Here is a 14652-nt window from a genome sequence, read left to right as displayed (position 1 = left end):
GTCTACATTTGTGTCTAAAAATTATGAACAAAATCGGTGTGTCTACAAATGTGTCTACATTTGGTGAAAGTTTAATCTCCACTGGCAGTTTGTTCCACTTGTTTGCAGCATAACAGCTAAATGCTGCTTCTCCATGTTTAGTCTGGACTCTGGACTGGACCAGCTGACCTGAGTCCTTGGATCTCAGAGCTCTGCTGGGTTTATATTCTCTGAACATATCACAGATGTATTTTGGGCCTAAACCGTTCTGGGATTTGTAAACCATCAGCAGGCTTTTAAAATCTAATCCATAGGGTTTAATATGACGTCGGCCCACTCTTTGCAGCTATAACAGCTTCAACTCTTCTGGGCAAGCTTTCCACTAGGTTTAGGAGTGTGTTTATGAGGTCAGACACTGATGTTGGACAGAAGGCCTGGCTCACAGTCTCCACTCTAAGTCATCCCAAAGGTGTTCTATCGGGTTGAGGTCAGGACTTTGTGCAGGCCAGTCAGGTTCTTCCACACCAAACTGGCTCATTCATGTCTTTATGGACCTTGCTTTGTGCACTGGTGCGCGGCCATGTTGGAACAGGAAGGGGCCATCCCCAAACTGTTTCCATAAAGTTGGGAGCATGAAATGGTTCAAAATCTCTTGGTATGCTGAAGCATTCAGAGTTCCTTTCACTGGAACTAAGGGGCCAAGTCCAGCTCCTGAAAAACAACCCCACACCATAATCCCTCCTCCACCAAACTTTACACTTGGCACAATGCAGTCAGACAAGTACCGTTCCCCTGGCAACCGCCAAACCCAGATTCGTTCATCAGATTGAGAAACGTGATTCGTCTCCACTGCTCCAGAGTCCAGTGGCGGCGTGCTTTACACCGCTGCATCCGACGCTTTGCATTGCACTTGGTGATGTATGGCTTGGATGCAGCTGCTCGCCATGGAAACCCATTCTATGAAGCTCTCTACGCACTGTTCTTGAGCTAATCTGAAGGCCACATGAAGGTTGGAGGTCTGTAGCCATTGACTCTGCAGAAAGTTGGTGACCTCTGCGCACTATGTGCCTCAGCATCCGCTGACCCTGCTCTGTCATTTTACGTTACCTACCACTTCCTGACTGAGTTGCTGTCGTTCCCAATCGCTTCCACTTTGTTATAACACCACTGACAGTTGACTGAGGAATATTTAGTAGCAAGGAAATTTCACCACTGGACTTATTGCACAGGTGGCATCCTATCATGGTACCACGCTGGAATTCACTGAGCTCTTGAGAGCAACCCATTCTTTCAAAGATGTTTGTAGAAGCAGTCTGCATGCCTAGGTCCTTGGATTTATACACCTGTGGCCATGGAAGTGATTGGAACACCTGAATTTAATTGTTTGGATGGGTGAGTGACTACTTTTGGCAATATAGTGTATCTCAAATGAGCTCATCATGTGCTTGACTTGTTCAATTTATACTAGTATCATTTGAAGCATGTATGAATATGCTCCTATTACTTTCTGTTTTGAGGGAATGTACAAGTTTATCTGTGGAAGGTTAATGATGGAAGATGGAGTGATTTAAAAATGATGAAAAAAAAAACTAAGTTGTTTGTATAAGCCATAATTTACAAAAATAAACTCACAAGAGGTTTATCACCATTATGCATAGTATTCCCACTAAGTGTTAGATTATTATACTTACTATATATAGATAAACTGACTTGACTATAACATAAAACTAGACAAATAAAGTATGACTATTACAAAACATTTTTGTGTTGTAAGTTGTAGTCTATATATATACATATACAAAATGGATGGAAATATAGAAAATATAGAAAATGGATGGAAATATATATATTTATATATATTTCCATCCATTTTCTATACCCGCTTAATCTAATTTAGTGTCGCTGGGGGGCTGGAGCCTATCCCAGCTGGCATTGGGTGAGAGGCAGGGCACACCCTGGGCAGGTCACCAGTCCATCACAGGGCCACACAAGACACACAACCATATATATATATACATACACAAGTTGTATATGTATATGAACAAAGTGCACAATGGAACCATATGAGCATTTTTAAACAGTATGTAAAAATTAGGGTTCAAAAATGTTTTTGTTAGAATTCAATTAACTTTCTAAGCCATACTGAAACAGCAAAAAAAAAAAAAAAAACCTTTTAGATGCAGTTTTACCGTCTCTGCTGCTTATTGGTGTAAAGTTTTGTTTTTAAAATACTAATACAAAAAACAAAACTTTCCATTGTTTTTTCTTGATTGCTTTGATTCAGTGACAACACATCGCTGGCCCCTGAATTGAAACGCTGTGCGATTATCGTGATGGCTATTTCTACTTCTTGTTCTGTAGGGTTTAGATGGCCCTACGGGTGAAAAAGGGGCCACAGGGTCCCCTGGTCCTATTGGATTACCTGGCGCAATGGTATGCAATGATGCCCCTCAGGCTGCATCTGTCTGGACGCATGCTGTCTGGGGACCTGTTTGATTAATTGCTGTGCTGTGTAAAAAAAATATTTAATTCATTAGATTGTCTTGACAATTAGATACATTGTGAACTTGGTGTCTGTGTCTTTACCACCTGTTGTCACAGGGTCTTAAAGGTGAAGCTGGAGATGGAGGAAGGTCGGAAATGGTAAGGATCAGTCACAAACTCAGAAGTCTGATTAGTGCATGCTAAATCAGACCATGGAATATGCTTTATGAGCAACACTTTTTAGCTGAAAAGTATTTTTTTATGTGGTCTCTTAGATCTATGGTCCTCCAGGGCCCCCAGGGCCTCCAGGTCCAGTTGGTCCTGCGGTAAGCCAAATACGAGATTTATCTCCAATATCTAAAAGCCATGTACAATATTTTTTTTTCATTACATTAAAAAAGAGTTTAAACAAACTGCTTGCAACTGTAACTTGTAGTTCTGCTGGTTGTTAGTCAAATACAGTAGTGGTCATAATCCAGCTGTTTTTTTGTTCCATCCAGGGATCTCAGGGATTTTCAGGGCCTAAGGTGAGACACATTTCTATGAGATACAGTACAATACTAGCCTGTCAATTTTTTTTATCCTGTCCTGTGCCTTTCTATGCATGAAAGTGTAAGGAGGAGATTCTGCCTTGCCCTGTCTTTCAGGGAGAGCCAGGTATAGGCATGAAAGGAGAAAAAGGAGCGACAGGTCATAAGGGTGACAAGGGAGACAGAGGCCATCTTGGACTCCCTGTAAGTACTGATCCTGTCTTTCTTAATGCAGTACAGACTCATTTGCATTATAATATATCACTGTTTCAAACTGTTATTTAAGTTATAGTATGTAATGGATGTTTGATTTTTTTTTATGCTAAGATTCTTTTATATTTGGATGAATGGCATCTATCCCTGTGGGGTTCTGGTCTTGGCTCTTGGTTTATTAAACATTAAAACATTAAACAATTCTTCATCAGCACCACATTCATTTTAATATCACGTCAATATTGTGCTTTCATTAACTTTTTCAGGTGTTCTTTATCTGAGTCACAATGATACACAGTTATACAACCTTCATATTTATTTAAGATGGCATGGTGTGCTATTTTTAATCTGGTTAGCTTTTTCTGAAGTTAACTGTTTTATAATCATTTGTACTTCGTGAAAATAGATTTATGCTCAGTTGATTAATTTAGTAATAATTAAAGTTTTAAATGGTCTTCTAACTTTGCAAGTTAAAAGTATTTAAAGTTATTGTTAATAATCATAATCACCCTCCTGATTGACAAGCATGCAACACAATATGAATGTCTAAGATGCTTTGAGCAGATTTGAGAAGGAAGACCATAGATATGCACTAATTACAAGTGACTCCTGGAGCTCCTTCTAAACTACTGCAGACTCCAAGATTATCAGTTCAGACTATTGTGTGTGAGTACAAGTTATTGGGAGGTGTATCGATTTAGCCAAGGTCTGGAGAGAGATCCCATTCAACCCCAAGACGCTTGGATTGTTTTACAGCTAGTGAAACCGTTTCATTCACAAATTGAATGAAATAACACAGAAAAAAAAAAAATTCTACAGCACAAATGAATAGGACCATCTCAGGAGTCTTTAATACAATCTCAAACTTGGATGTGAGTTCCAACAGGAACAAATACACATTACAGTTGGTTGTAGAACAAATACAATATCAAGCTTTTGGAATGAACTCCAGGATGTTCTCACCTCAGCTCAAAAGAGCATATGTGGACTGTGCTTAAAATCATGTTTATGCCAGAAAACTGACCAGATTAACTGAACAAATCTCAATTTGGTGAAGAATGATAACAAACATCAGATCGAATGATTTAATATTCAATCAGCTTTCTGAAACTTACAGCAGAACCTGATGCTACCAAGAGAATACAACTACTAAAGTGCATTCAAGTAACCGTTAAGTATTACTACAGTAATATTACAGTAAATCTGTGTACTAAATCTTACAGTTTTTTTCTATTGTAGATGTATTTTGTCTAAATATTCTGGACCAGAAATATTACAGTCCAAAGAAATGACTGAAACCCAATATTGCACTATACACACACGATACACAATATTGAAATTCATATCCATGATGAATGTTTATGAACATCCAACCTGAAAATGAAATCGGCCTTTTTTTGTATATGAAACTGTTGCTCATGTCCTATGCTGTGTTTTACAAAATCCCCTTTTAAGTATGGGCAATAGCACAGGTTCACACAGGACATTTACAAGTTATCATTTTGAAAATACTACAACAAACGAATGAAGAAGCTCAGAAGTAGTTCAGAAACATGTAAAAAGCAAAAAGAAATATTCTGTTTCATAAAGTAAAAAAACAAAAAAAAACAAAGCCATATTTAGTGCTATAGGGCAGAGGACAATGGGAATTTTCAGGGAACATTAGAATTAGCCAAATGCTAAGATTGATCTCAGAAAATTGTTATTCTTAAATTTCTGACTGCATGCATTATTCTGATATCAATAACAATATATTTTATACACCTAAAGATTTTTATTTAATAATTACTAGTAAGTCCATGACTGATATTTGATAAATGTATCAAAGCTTAATATATCCTATTTTCCTGTGTCACAGAAAGCATTTTATAGTCGAGTTGGTTTTTTTTGTTGGTTTGTTTTTTAACACAGCAGCGAGCCCTTCTGCTGAACTGGGTTATCTTCATTACCATTTTTGATAGTTTCACACATTGTCCTGTTGTTCCAATTACTTGCTATGGCACATAATAATGTGCTGCAGAAACATTCTCAAATGCCTAGTTTCCCACGGTTTGAAAACATCGACTGGAAATCACTGGGCTTGGAGTCAAGACTCACATGCATGTTGAGAGTCAAATATAGAAGAACTTTAGATTCATGCTTTAGGAAAAAAAATATTATAAAGGCAGGGAGCAGCCAACCCAACAGCAATGTTAAGCTGGATAACAGGAGCTTAAGGTAATCCATTTAAACAAAGTATGACATTACATCCACCTTTATTGGTGTCAGAAGAGTCAGCGAACAGAGCATCACTCGGTGAAACTTGATGTTATCCACCAGTTAATGTCACTCACCTTACCTCCACCTTCACCACTTTCATCACCCTTCATTTGTCATGATCTGAGTGTGTTGTTGAAGTCACAAAGTCACAGCTTCTGTCACTTCCCACCCATCCCCAATCCAACCCCCTTCCTCCCCCACCTCCCCACCCCAATCCCCTCCCCCGCCTTACTCTCACCATCTTCCCCATCATCTCTGCTCTCTAACTATGTACAACGCTATACAGGGGGCTCATGGGTTAGACGGCAGACCTGGTCCAGTGGTGAGTGGCGCAAGTCCTGTTCCGGTCTCCGAACCCTTCCTCTCTTTCTCCCGTTCCTCTTCCTCCCCCAACAACTCCTTGAACCTGCTATTGCTTGCTCGATGTTTGCCACGTCTGCTTGTCCTTAGCTTGCTTTTTTGCTTTCCATCCTTTTCCTGTCTTGTTTCTGTCCTAAAGAAGCTCTGCAAGGACAGGACTGTTCAGGGTTGGGTTCTGAGGATACACTGTCTAAATTAAAAAAATCTACCTTAACGCCAAACACAGCAACTGTACATATATATCAGCTCCATTCCAACAGGGTTTTTATTGGCTTCTTTAAGGGCCAACAACCACTCCACTCTGCTTTGGTTTCCTTATTATTTATTATTATTTTCCTTGTTAATTATTATTCGTGTGTGAATCCCAAGTGAAACCATTAGTATCTGAAGGGGACATTATTTTTCTTGAAAATAATTATAAATTGTTTTAAAATTTACAATACATAAATCAGCGAGGACCTAAGCAACTGACGGTGATGTGAAACTGACTTATAATATTCCTGGTTCTATCCCTTAAGTTTTTATGTCCAACACATGCACTTACTTTCTTAATAGATTAATGATAAGATAACAATTCCCGATGTACATCTGACATCATCCTTGTCATATACCCATTCCAGTCTTTTTTGCCATGTCCTCAATCCTTGGTTCTACTATATATTCCAGATGTTTCACAATACAATTCTTTTATTAGCTTTACTGCCAACGTCCTGCTGGTTAATGTAAAACGGATGTGTAAAAAAAAGAAAAGAAAGAAAACACTGGATTTTTTCAGTCCATAACTGGAGCACAAATATGGTGAAGTTTGCATGCCTTTTAAGTTGTTCTGATTGAACTGGACTAGGCTTACCCACAATTCCACACTTTCTAAATATTTGTTGAGCAAGCGTTTTTCTTTGACAACTGACTTTTCTTTGAGAGACTCAGATAAGATGGTATAAAAGATTTGTGATTCTGAGAAAACATAGTAATAAGACAAATTGGCACAAACAAATCATGCGCATTCAGCCCTGTCTAGATTTACTGTTGTGTAAATATGTAGTGTGCTCTGACCTCTTGCAACTTTAATTAAACTCTGACAAAGGTACTGCTATTAAAATGCACCCTTTCTCATTTTGAAGTTTTTTTTTTTTCTTTTTTTTTTTTTTTTTAACATATTGTATACCTCTAGAGTGTAAATACTCAGTCCTCAATCCTGCCTCAGCAGTTTCCTGCTTCCTGGTCATTACCAGCAGCAGACTGCAAAGCTGCCATTGCACAGAATTATCCAAAAGGAGCATGCGTAAATGTCCGTGCTGCATGTTGACCTGTCATGCAGCACATCTGGATGGCTGTATTACATAAAGTACTGTACATACTGCATATGCTTCAGATGCAAGGTCTTCCTCTCCAATCCTGACTTCGCTTCAGACACAGAGTCACAACTGTTGACATTTTATTATCTTCCTTCCTTTTTTTAACTGTTCAAGGCAGTAGTTCAACAAGCTTGTTCAAAAAGTATTTTTCTCCAGTCTAAAATATTATGTTTTGTAAAAACAGTGCATGTCCACCAGAAAGCTTGTTGACTTACTGATTTTAGGCATTGAATGATAAAATGTTCTCTTTTATTCTGTTTTTAATTGTTGTCAGTTTTTTATTCCTCTTTTCTGTTTTAAAGGGTCTAATAGGACCAGCCGGTATGCCAGGGCCAGCTGGACCAAAGGGAGAGAGAGTGAGTCACTCAGTTTAAAAGAAATGTTTGGAAAAGTACATAGGATTTTGGATTCATTTACACTTTGATTTTCTTTGGTAGCAACAGGGTGAGAAAGGAGATACAGGATTACCAGGACCAATTGGGCCACAAGGCATCCCTGTAAGTCTGAAATTCCATATTATACATTATTTTGCATTTTTTTAATAATTGAAAGCAGCATGTTTATAACTAGAGGCATCTTCGAACTGAGTCTTCGAACTGAAATTTAAATCAATAACGAATGTGCCAAAAAAAACACATTCATTAATTTCACTTTAAATTCCTATTTGTTTATTCTTATGTAATCTGAAATTTAGATACAATCTGGTTTGACAACAATCAATAAAGAAGTTATGTTTGGTGTTAAAGCACCAGTTCAGTGGGACAATGGTATGAATATCTTTGCCTATGTCACTATGAATATTTTAACGAGTAGAATATGAACTTTACTTTGTAGAGCCATAGTTTGTTTATGATCACTGTATTTCAATTTTATTCCAACCATCGCAATGCAGCTTTCAAAGCTTTAGAAATCTTTTGATTCCATGGTCCCGTCAATCAGGTGGCATATGTTTCTCCATGCGGCTGCCCGACCGTCTTAAAATTTTATGCTCACTAACCTAACACACTTGATGATTTATCATGCAGAACTGGATGACACATCAGTTTATTGCCAACTGTAACGACCAGTCAGATCAACAAGATGAAGCTGCTAAGTCAATATGACCTGCCTTTGTTCACTGTTGTTCAATCTACTCAAACCGACTCAGCTGCTAGTACATTGTGGCCAAAATGGATTCTCTCAAGAATCTACATTACTTGCAACCTGGATTTCAAATTATTCTCCAATTTTTTTAATCAAACCTCACTAACTACAATTCAATTCTTAAGTCTAAGTTTTATTTATATAATGCCAAAACACAACAAATGGCATCTCAAGGCATACAGGCCTGCCAATTCAAGCCAATTCTTATCAAATTCATTGTATTACAAATATAACCAAATTCAATCAAATTCATTACAATCCAAATTAGTCCAATTCATACAATGCAAATTAAACTGAAAAGTTCCCTAGCTTAGAAAAAAACAGTAGATTGCACCAAAACATGCATTAACATGCAGCATGAATATTTCCACATGCTCCTTTTGGAAAATTCTGAGCGATGGCTGCATTGCAGCCCGCTACTGGTACCCAGCAACTTTCAGCTCTTTGTTAACTCTGGTCAACACTGGCTTGAGTTCAGTCTGGACTCTACTGCATGTGATCAGTATGCTGCAAAAGTTAACCCGGGTACATCTAAAAAAGAGAGTGCTATAGAATGTATGGACATTGCAAACAAGCACATTTGGTAACATGTAATAAATATAACTATGTTTCAACAGGTGAATTTCACTACACATGCATGAAATGTATTTCTTTCTTTTTGCAGGGTTTAGTAGGACCACAAGGACTCAAAGGAAATCGGGTAAGCAACCACCAGAAATGTTTTGCTTGTTATAAAAAAAAAGAAGAAGAAATAGGGGCATCGCTCTGTCTAATTAACATGTTTTATTTTAATCTGTGGAAAACATGCAGATCAGTTATCCTCTGTGTCTTTTTACTCATGAATTTCGGCAGCTAAACTAAACACTGTTTGTGAGGGCTAATACGAAAGGTTGGTATTTGCATCTGCGGCATTATTAACCTGCCATTATGGTTGGATCTGCCTTGCGGGTTGATAATAGATCACCAGAGCTGAGTTGTTACAACTTCAAAGGCACTCTCAAGGCAGAGATGTGAATTAAAGAGCTGCATATCAATAAAAAGAATGTACTCTTTGATTAGATGCATGACTCCGAATAATTTACGTCAAGATGTCTTTTGATTTGAAGGCAAATGATTTGTTTTGCAGCGGCTTTTTTGAATGTGGTAGTTACTGATGTGCAACTTTACTGGATTTGTTTTATTAATCAAATATATAATATATTAAGGTTCAATGACTGCAGAAAAAGCTGTGTTTGTCTCAAATACTTCGGTCTAATTGTTTTCCATGTGACATAAAAAAGTGGATAATTTCATCTTAGGCTTGAAGTAGAGATAAAGATATCAGGCATATATTTATATGTCAAAAATACTTCTCGTCTTATTCTTATCTCTGCTAACTATGACCTGATAACAAAAACTATTATATACTATTATATACTGTATTCTTAGAATTAAAGTAGAGGTATATGTACATAAACACTGAGCTATTCTTTTAATAAGCTCGAAATATCAAAACAGCCTTGCTAAATGAATTTGTGTAAAAACTGTATCTGATTTCCAGGTTGCTGTGAATCAGACAAAAATCAGTCTGTTTGTATTGTTCACACACCCTTACTCGATGAGAAGGTTTTTGTTTCCATCCCATTAACCTGTGACTTTTAATATTTCCATTCCCATCTTTTAAGTAATCCTTTTTTCATAAGCTCTCTCAACACATTCAACTGGCCTTGACTCAAATATAAACTCAAAGAAACAAAATGGACAGCTCTAATAGACAGTCCGGTTGAAAGTGTTGAAGTCAAAGCTGTGAGATAGTGTTGGTGTTTTTACTCTGTCCTGTCTTCCTTTGTTTCCGCAGGTCTTCCTATTCCCTTTTCCCTCCCTCCACCTTGTTCTGTGGCCTGTGGCTCTTTTTATTGCAGGGATTGCCCTCTCTCCCTCTCACAACCCTTGGCCTCCTCATCCTTCTCCTGCATTCTAATGTAGTCCTGGGTTAATCCTCTTGCTCTTACACCACCCTTTTACTGCTCCTTCACCTATTTAACAAAACCCTTTCCTTGCAAGTCCCTCCAGTCCCTTATCCCTATCGTATATGTCAAATTGGCTAGCAGTATTATAATGTACTGAACTTGTTATATACAATGTTTAATTTCTTCACCTGGAACCTTTGGCCTTGGTGAGCAGGTGCTCTGAAAATTCTGTGGTTCGACAACTTACTCTAAACTGCATACATCCAGAATTAACTCTTTCAAGAGCTACTTAACCACATTCCATATGAAACATTGGGCCTCATGCAACAACCGTTCGTACGCACAGATTTGTTCTTAAGTCGTGCGTACGAGTGATTTCAGAGAATTTCCGCATTCGCCAATCTTTTCGTATTTTACGTTTTCTTTCAGGTAAGAACAGAATTTATGAGTGATCCAGAGCTGTCGTTTCCTAAAATAGTCCGCTGTTATTCCAATCAAGTTTGCTTGACTAATGGATTGTATATTTAATTACTTTAAAGCAATCATAAATAAATATATACATTATACCCCATAATGATGCTGACATTATTCTGTTTGACTTAAATTATGCACTAATTGAAGGTTAATTTGAATCTGTATATCACAAGGTCGATGGGAAGCGTAACCAGCGGCTGACTTGCTACTTTTGGATGCCTTAGCGCGTCAGGCTCTTGGAAGAGAGCGTGTGTTCTGAGGCCGTGTAGATATCCTTGCGGAGGAAGACGAATGGCTGAAATCGCGATTTAGATTGCCAAGGACTGTGCTGCTGCAAATATGCAGCTTGCTAGAGCCACAACTCCAGAGAGAAACACGCCTAATTCCACCACACGTCCAGGTCCTCACCACCCTTGGATTTTTGGCCACTGGAACCTTTCAGAGGGAGATTGGAGACAGATCGGGGGTGTCCCAGTCCTCTGTGAGTCGTGCGCTCCCCTTGGTCATCAAAGCTCTCATCAGTTGATCACCCATGGTACATCAAATTCCCATACACCACTGTCCAACAAGTACAAATTAAGAGGGACTTTCATGCCGTGGCTGGACTGCCAAACATAATCAGAGCAATAGACTGCACACATATACGCATCAAAACACCCGTGCTGTTGTGGAGCGCACTGAGCTGAAGGCCAGGTGGGTGTGTCTTTATACAGCGGGGGGCAAACTGCTCTATAGCCCAGAGAAGGCATGCCGGATTTGCACAATATTGCCATGAACGAGGGTCTCCGCCTGAACCAGCCCAGGCAGACCAGAAGGTGTGGTGCCAGAAGACCCCCCCCATCAAAGTGCCATCATGATGAGGCAACAACTGATTGCACGGCTTTAGTTGCAGTCATCGAGCGCCTGGCCATGGCGAGACGTTTTTTTTTTTTTTTGTAAGCCATTTTCATATCAAACCATTTCTTCTTTATTTTGGTGACATTACGAACTACAGGTGACACGGAATTAACAGCACTTGTAATAACTTCCCATTTCTTCGCTTTAGCAGGTCCCGTAATTCCACTGCTGACACTGCTAAAAAAGACAGATTTTCCTTTCTGGATCTCTGAAAGCAGAACTTCAATCTCAGAGCCCCTAAAGTTGTTTTTTTTGCGCCTTAATGCTGTTTTCATGACTCAACAAGTCCTGGCACAGGAGACAGGGATCGTAGCCTTATATGGTATTATTTTGGGCGTGGAGTATGCAAATCCACTATCCTTGTGCACGTGCACTTAAATACGCACAGGTGGCATTCATCATTTACGCAGGTCGTTTACACACTTTTTCCCAAGTTAAGGGCGGTTTATGGTCGGAAACCAGGTCGTCTGCGTGTGTGTCGCAGTTAACGCAGACATAAATCAAAAATAACTGCGTCATGTCTGCGACAAGCTCACTGCGACACACTGCTGCGAGATTATACACGGCCCTTTAAGAGCGTTTGTTGAATCTGATGTGGCGTGTTCGTACGAGACCTTTGTATGAAAAAAGTAAGAGAAATTTAGAATAAAAATACGAAAATGTTCTTGCATGAGGCCCAATGTCTTTCCTCTTTCATATATTTGTCTTCTTTCTCAAAGTTGTTAGCCATATTACCCACAATGCAACTTTAGTCACACATTGTGATATATTATACTAGCATTACATAATGTAGCCTGGAACCTATAATGTGCAGCAGACATGAGCAGGGGGCTGCAGAAATCTGGTAACCTGACTTTTTTAGAACTCAACAACTCCAGATTTTTTGTCTTTGTCTTATTCAAATCTTCAGCCTCAGCCAGTGCTGACTATGGGGACATAAAAGTTAATGCAGCTACACTATATTGCCAAAAGTATTCGCTCCTCTACCTTTACAAGCATATGAACATAAGTGACAACCCATTCTTAATCCATAGGGTTTAATATGACGTCAGCCCACCCTTTGCAGCTATAACAGCTTCAACTCTTCTGGGCAAGCTTAAGGAGTATATTTATGGGAATTTTTGACCATTCTTCCAGAAGCGCATTTGTGAGGTCAGACACTGAAGTTGGACCAGAAGGCCAGAGGTCTCATCCCAAAGGTGTTCTATCGGGTTGAGGTCAGGACTCTGTGCAGGCCAGTCAAGTTCTTCCACACCAAACTGGCTCATCCATGTTTTTATGGACCTTGCTTTGTGCACTGGTGCGGAGTAATGTTGGAACAGGAAGGAGCCATCCCCAAACTGTTTCCACAAAGTTGGGAGTATGAAATGGTTCAAAATCTCTTGGTATGCTGAAGCATTCAGAGTTCCTTTCACCGGAACTATAGGCCTCAGTATGCTTCTCCGTCACTATCCGTCTCCGTAGTCCGTCCTTTCGAAGCTCTCCGTCGGGCTTTCGGATACGCAAGGCAATTCACCTCCCGATCAGTAGGTGTCGCTACGTTACATGACCCAATCTCGCGACGTCTATGGTGAAAGTCTTTGATTGATTGTTCACCTTCCGGCTCCGTTCCACTCCTCACAGTGAACGATGGCGACCGAGAGAGAATCTCGACTCCTCCAGAGTCCAGTGGCGGCGTGCTTTACATCACTGCATCCGACGCTTTGCATTGCACTTGGTGATGTATGGCTTGGACGCAGTTGCTCGCCCATGGAAACCCATTCCATGAAGCTCTCTACGCGCTGTTCTTGAGCTAATCTGAAGGCCACATGAAGGTTGGAGGTCTATAGCCATTGACTCTGCAGAAAGTTGGTGACCTCTGCGCACTATGTGCCTCAGCATCTGCTGACCCCGCTCTGTCATTTTACGTGGCCTACCACTTTGTGGCTGAGTTGCTGTCGTTCCCAATCGCTTCCACCTTGTTATAATACCACTGACAGTTGACTGTGGAATATTTAGTAGGCATAATAATACTTGATATCCAAATTAGATGATCAAGTATTTACACACAAGAGACTGCTTGTGGTGGGTTAGGAAGAGATTATGATCGGTTTGAGAATCATTCAGCCTTTTATTCTCAGTGTTCATTGTTGCTTTGAAAGATTATATCTAAATTTACTAGAATCTCTTACATTTTCCTCAATGAACCAGTCCATTAAGTTGCTGTGTCAGGAGCTGGAGCAGAGTAGTTCAGATACAGACTTCTACTGAAGAGATCTGAGATTTTTTCCTGACTGTGACCACTGTTCATTTTATGACACTGACCCTTATGTTTTCAGTCTGTTAGTTCTTAAGCCTGACCAAATGCAAAGTCCTTTAAAGGTTACCTTGTTGCTTTCTCTGGCATGAGAACAGAATTTTAACAGGATATGCGGCTCATTTTCAAATGTTGTGGTTTAATCAGTATTAACTTCCTGGGCTACGTGAAAGTTTGAGAGTATTTAACAAACATATTCTCTCAGTTTTTTTACATTTCACTCACAAGTCTCTCAAAAGCTACTTCTTAGGAGTTTTGAAGGTATTTATTGATAAGAAACCTGCTCACCAACTGCAGTGGCTTTTATCTCTCCTCCCTAACTCCCTCTACTTACTTTCCCTTTCCACTAAATTCATATTAAAGAATCTTATTGCCTTTTGACAAAAACTAAAAAGAGACAGCAAACATGTAAAATTGAATTAAAATAACTTTTTTCTTATCATGTATAATTTACATATATGTAAAAAAAATACTTTTTTTTTAAAAAGAAAAAAACATGTGGCTTACTGAGGAGGATTAAAGTTTGTCTTTTTTTAATACACTGTTGTTTGCAGGGAGAGAGGGGCAAGAAAGGCAACAGGGGGGCCAAAGGGGATAAGGGAGACCAAGGAGCACCTGGATTAGATGCCCCCTGTCCGTTGGTATGTCAGTGGTTCGATGTAGAAAACCAAGAGGCAAAGGGAAGGAGCGCTATCTAAGGATACAAAATAATA

General features: G+C 39.3%; 1 protein-coding gene across 1 annotated transcript in view; it reads left to right on the top strand.

Moving 5' to 3' along the window:
* col13a1 (collagen, type XIII, alpha 1) overlaps positions 1-14652 on the top strand; it is an 82384-nt gene that overhangs the window by 55231 nt on the left and 12501 nt on the right. The window contains exons 30-39 of the mRNA XM_075481908.1: positions 2341-2412; positions 2581-2622; positions 2739-2789; positions 2964-2990; positions 3111-3197; positions 5752-5787; positions 7483-7536; positions 7618-7677; positions 8988-9023; positions 14494-14580. Coding sequence (XP_075338023.1) covers positions 2341-2412; positions 2581-2622; positions 2739-2789; positions 2964-2990; positions 3111-3197; positions 5752-5787; positions 7483-7536; positions 7618-7677; positions 8988-9023; positions 14494-14580 — 552 coding nt within the window. The remainder of the gene's footprint in view (positions 1-2340; positions 2413-2580; positions 2623-2738; positions 2790-2963; positions 2991-3110; positions 3198-5751; positions 5788-7482; positions 7537-7617; positions 7678-8987; positions 9024-14493; positions 14581-14652) is intronic.

The sequence above is a fragment of the Odontesthes bonariensis genome, chromosome 2 (genome assembly GCF_027942865.1).
Source record: "Odontesthes bonariensis isolate fOdoBon6 chromosome 2, fOdoBon6.hap1, whole genome shotgun sequence".
NCBI classification, from domain to species: domain Eukaryota; kingdom Metazoa; phylum Chordata; class Actinopteri; order Atheriniformes; family Atherinopsidae; genus Odontesthes; species Odontesthes bonariensis.
Note: the sequence above shows the minus strand (reverse complement) of the source record. Positions and strands in the feature narration are given on the sequence as shown.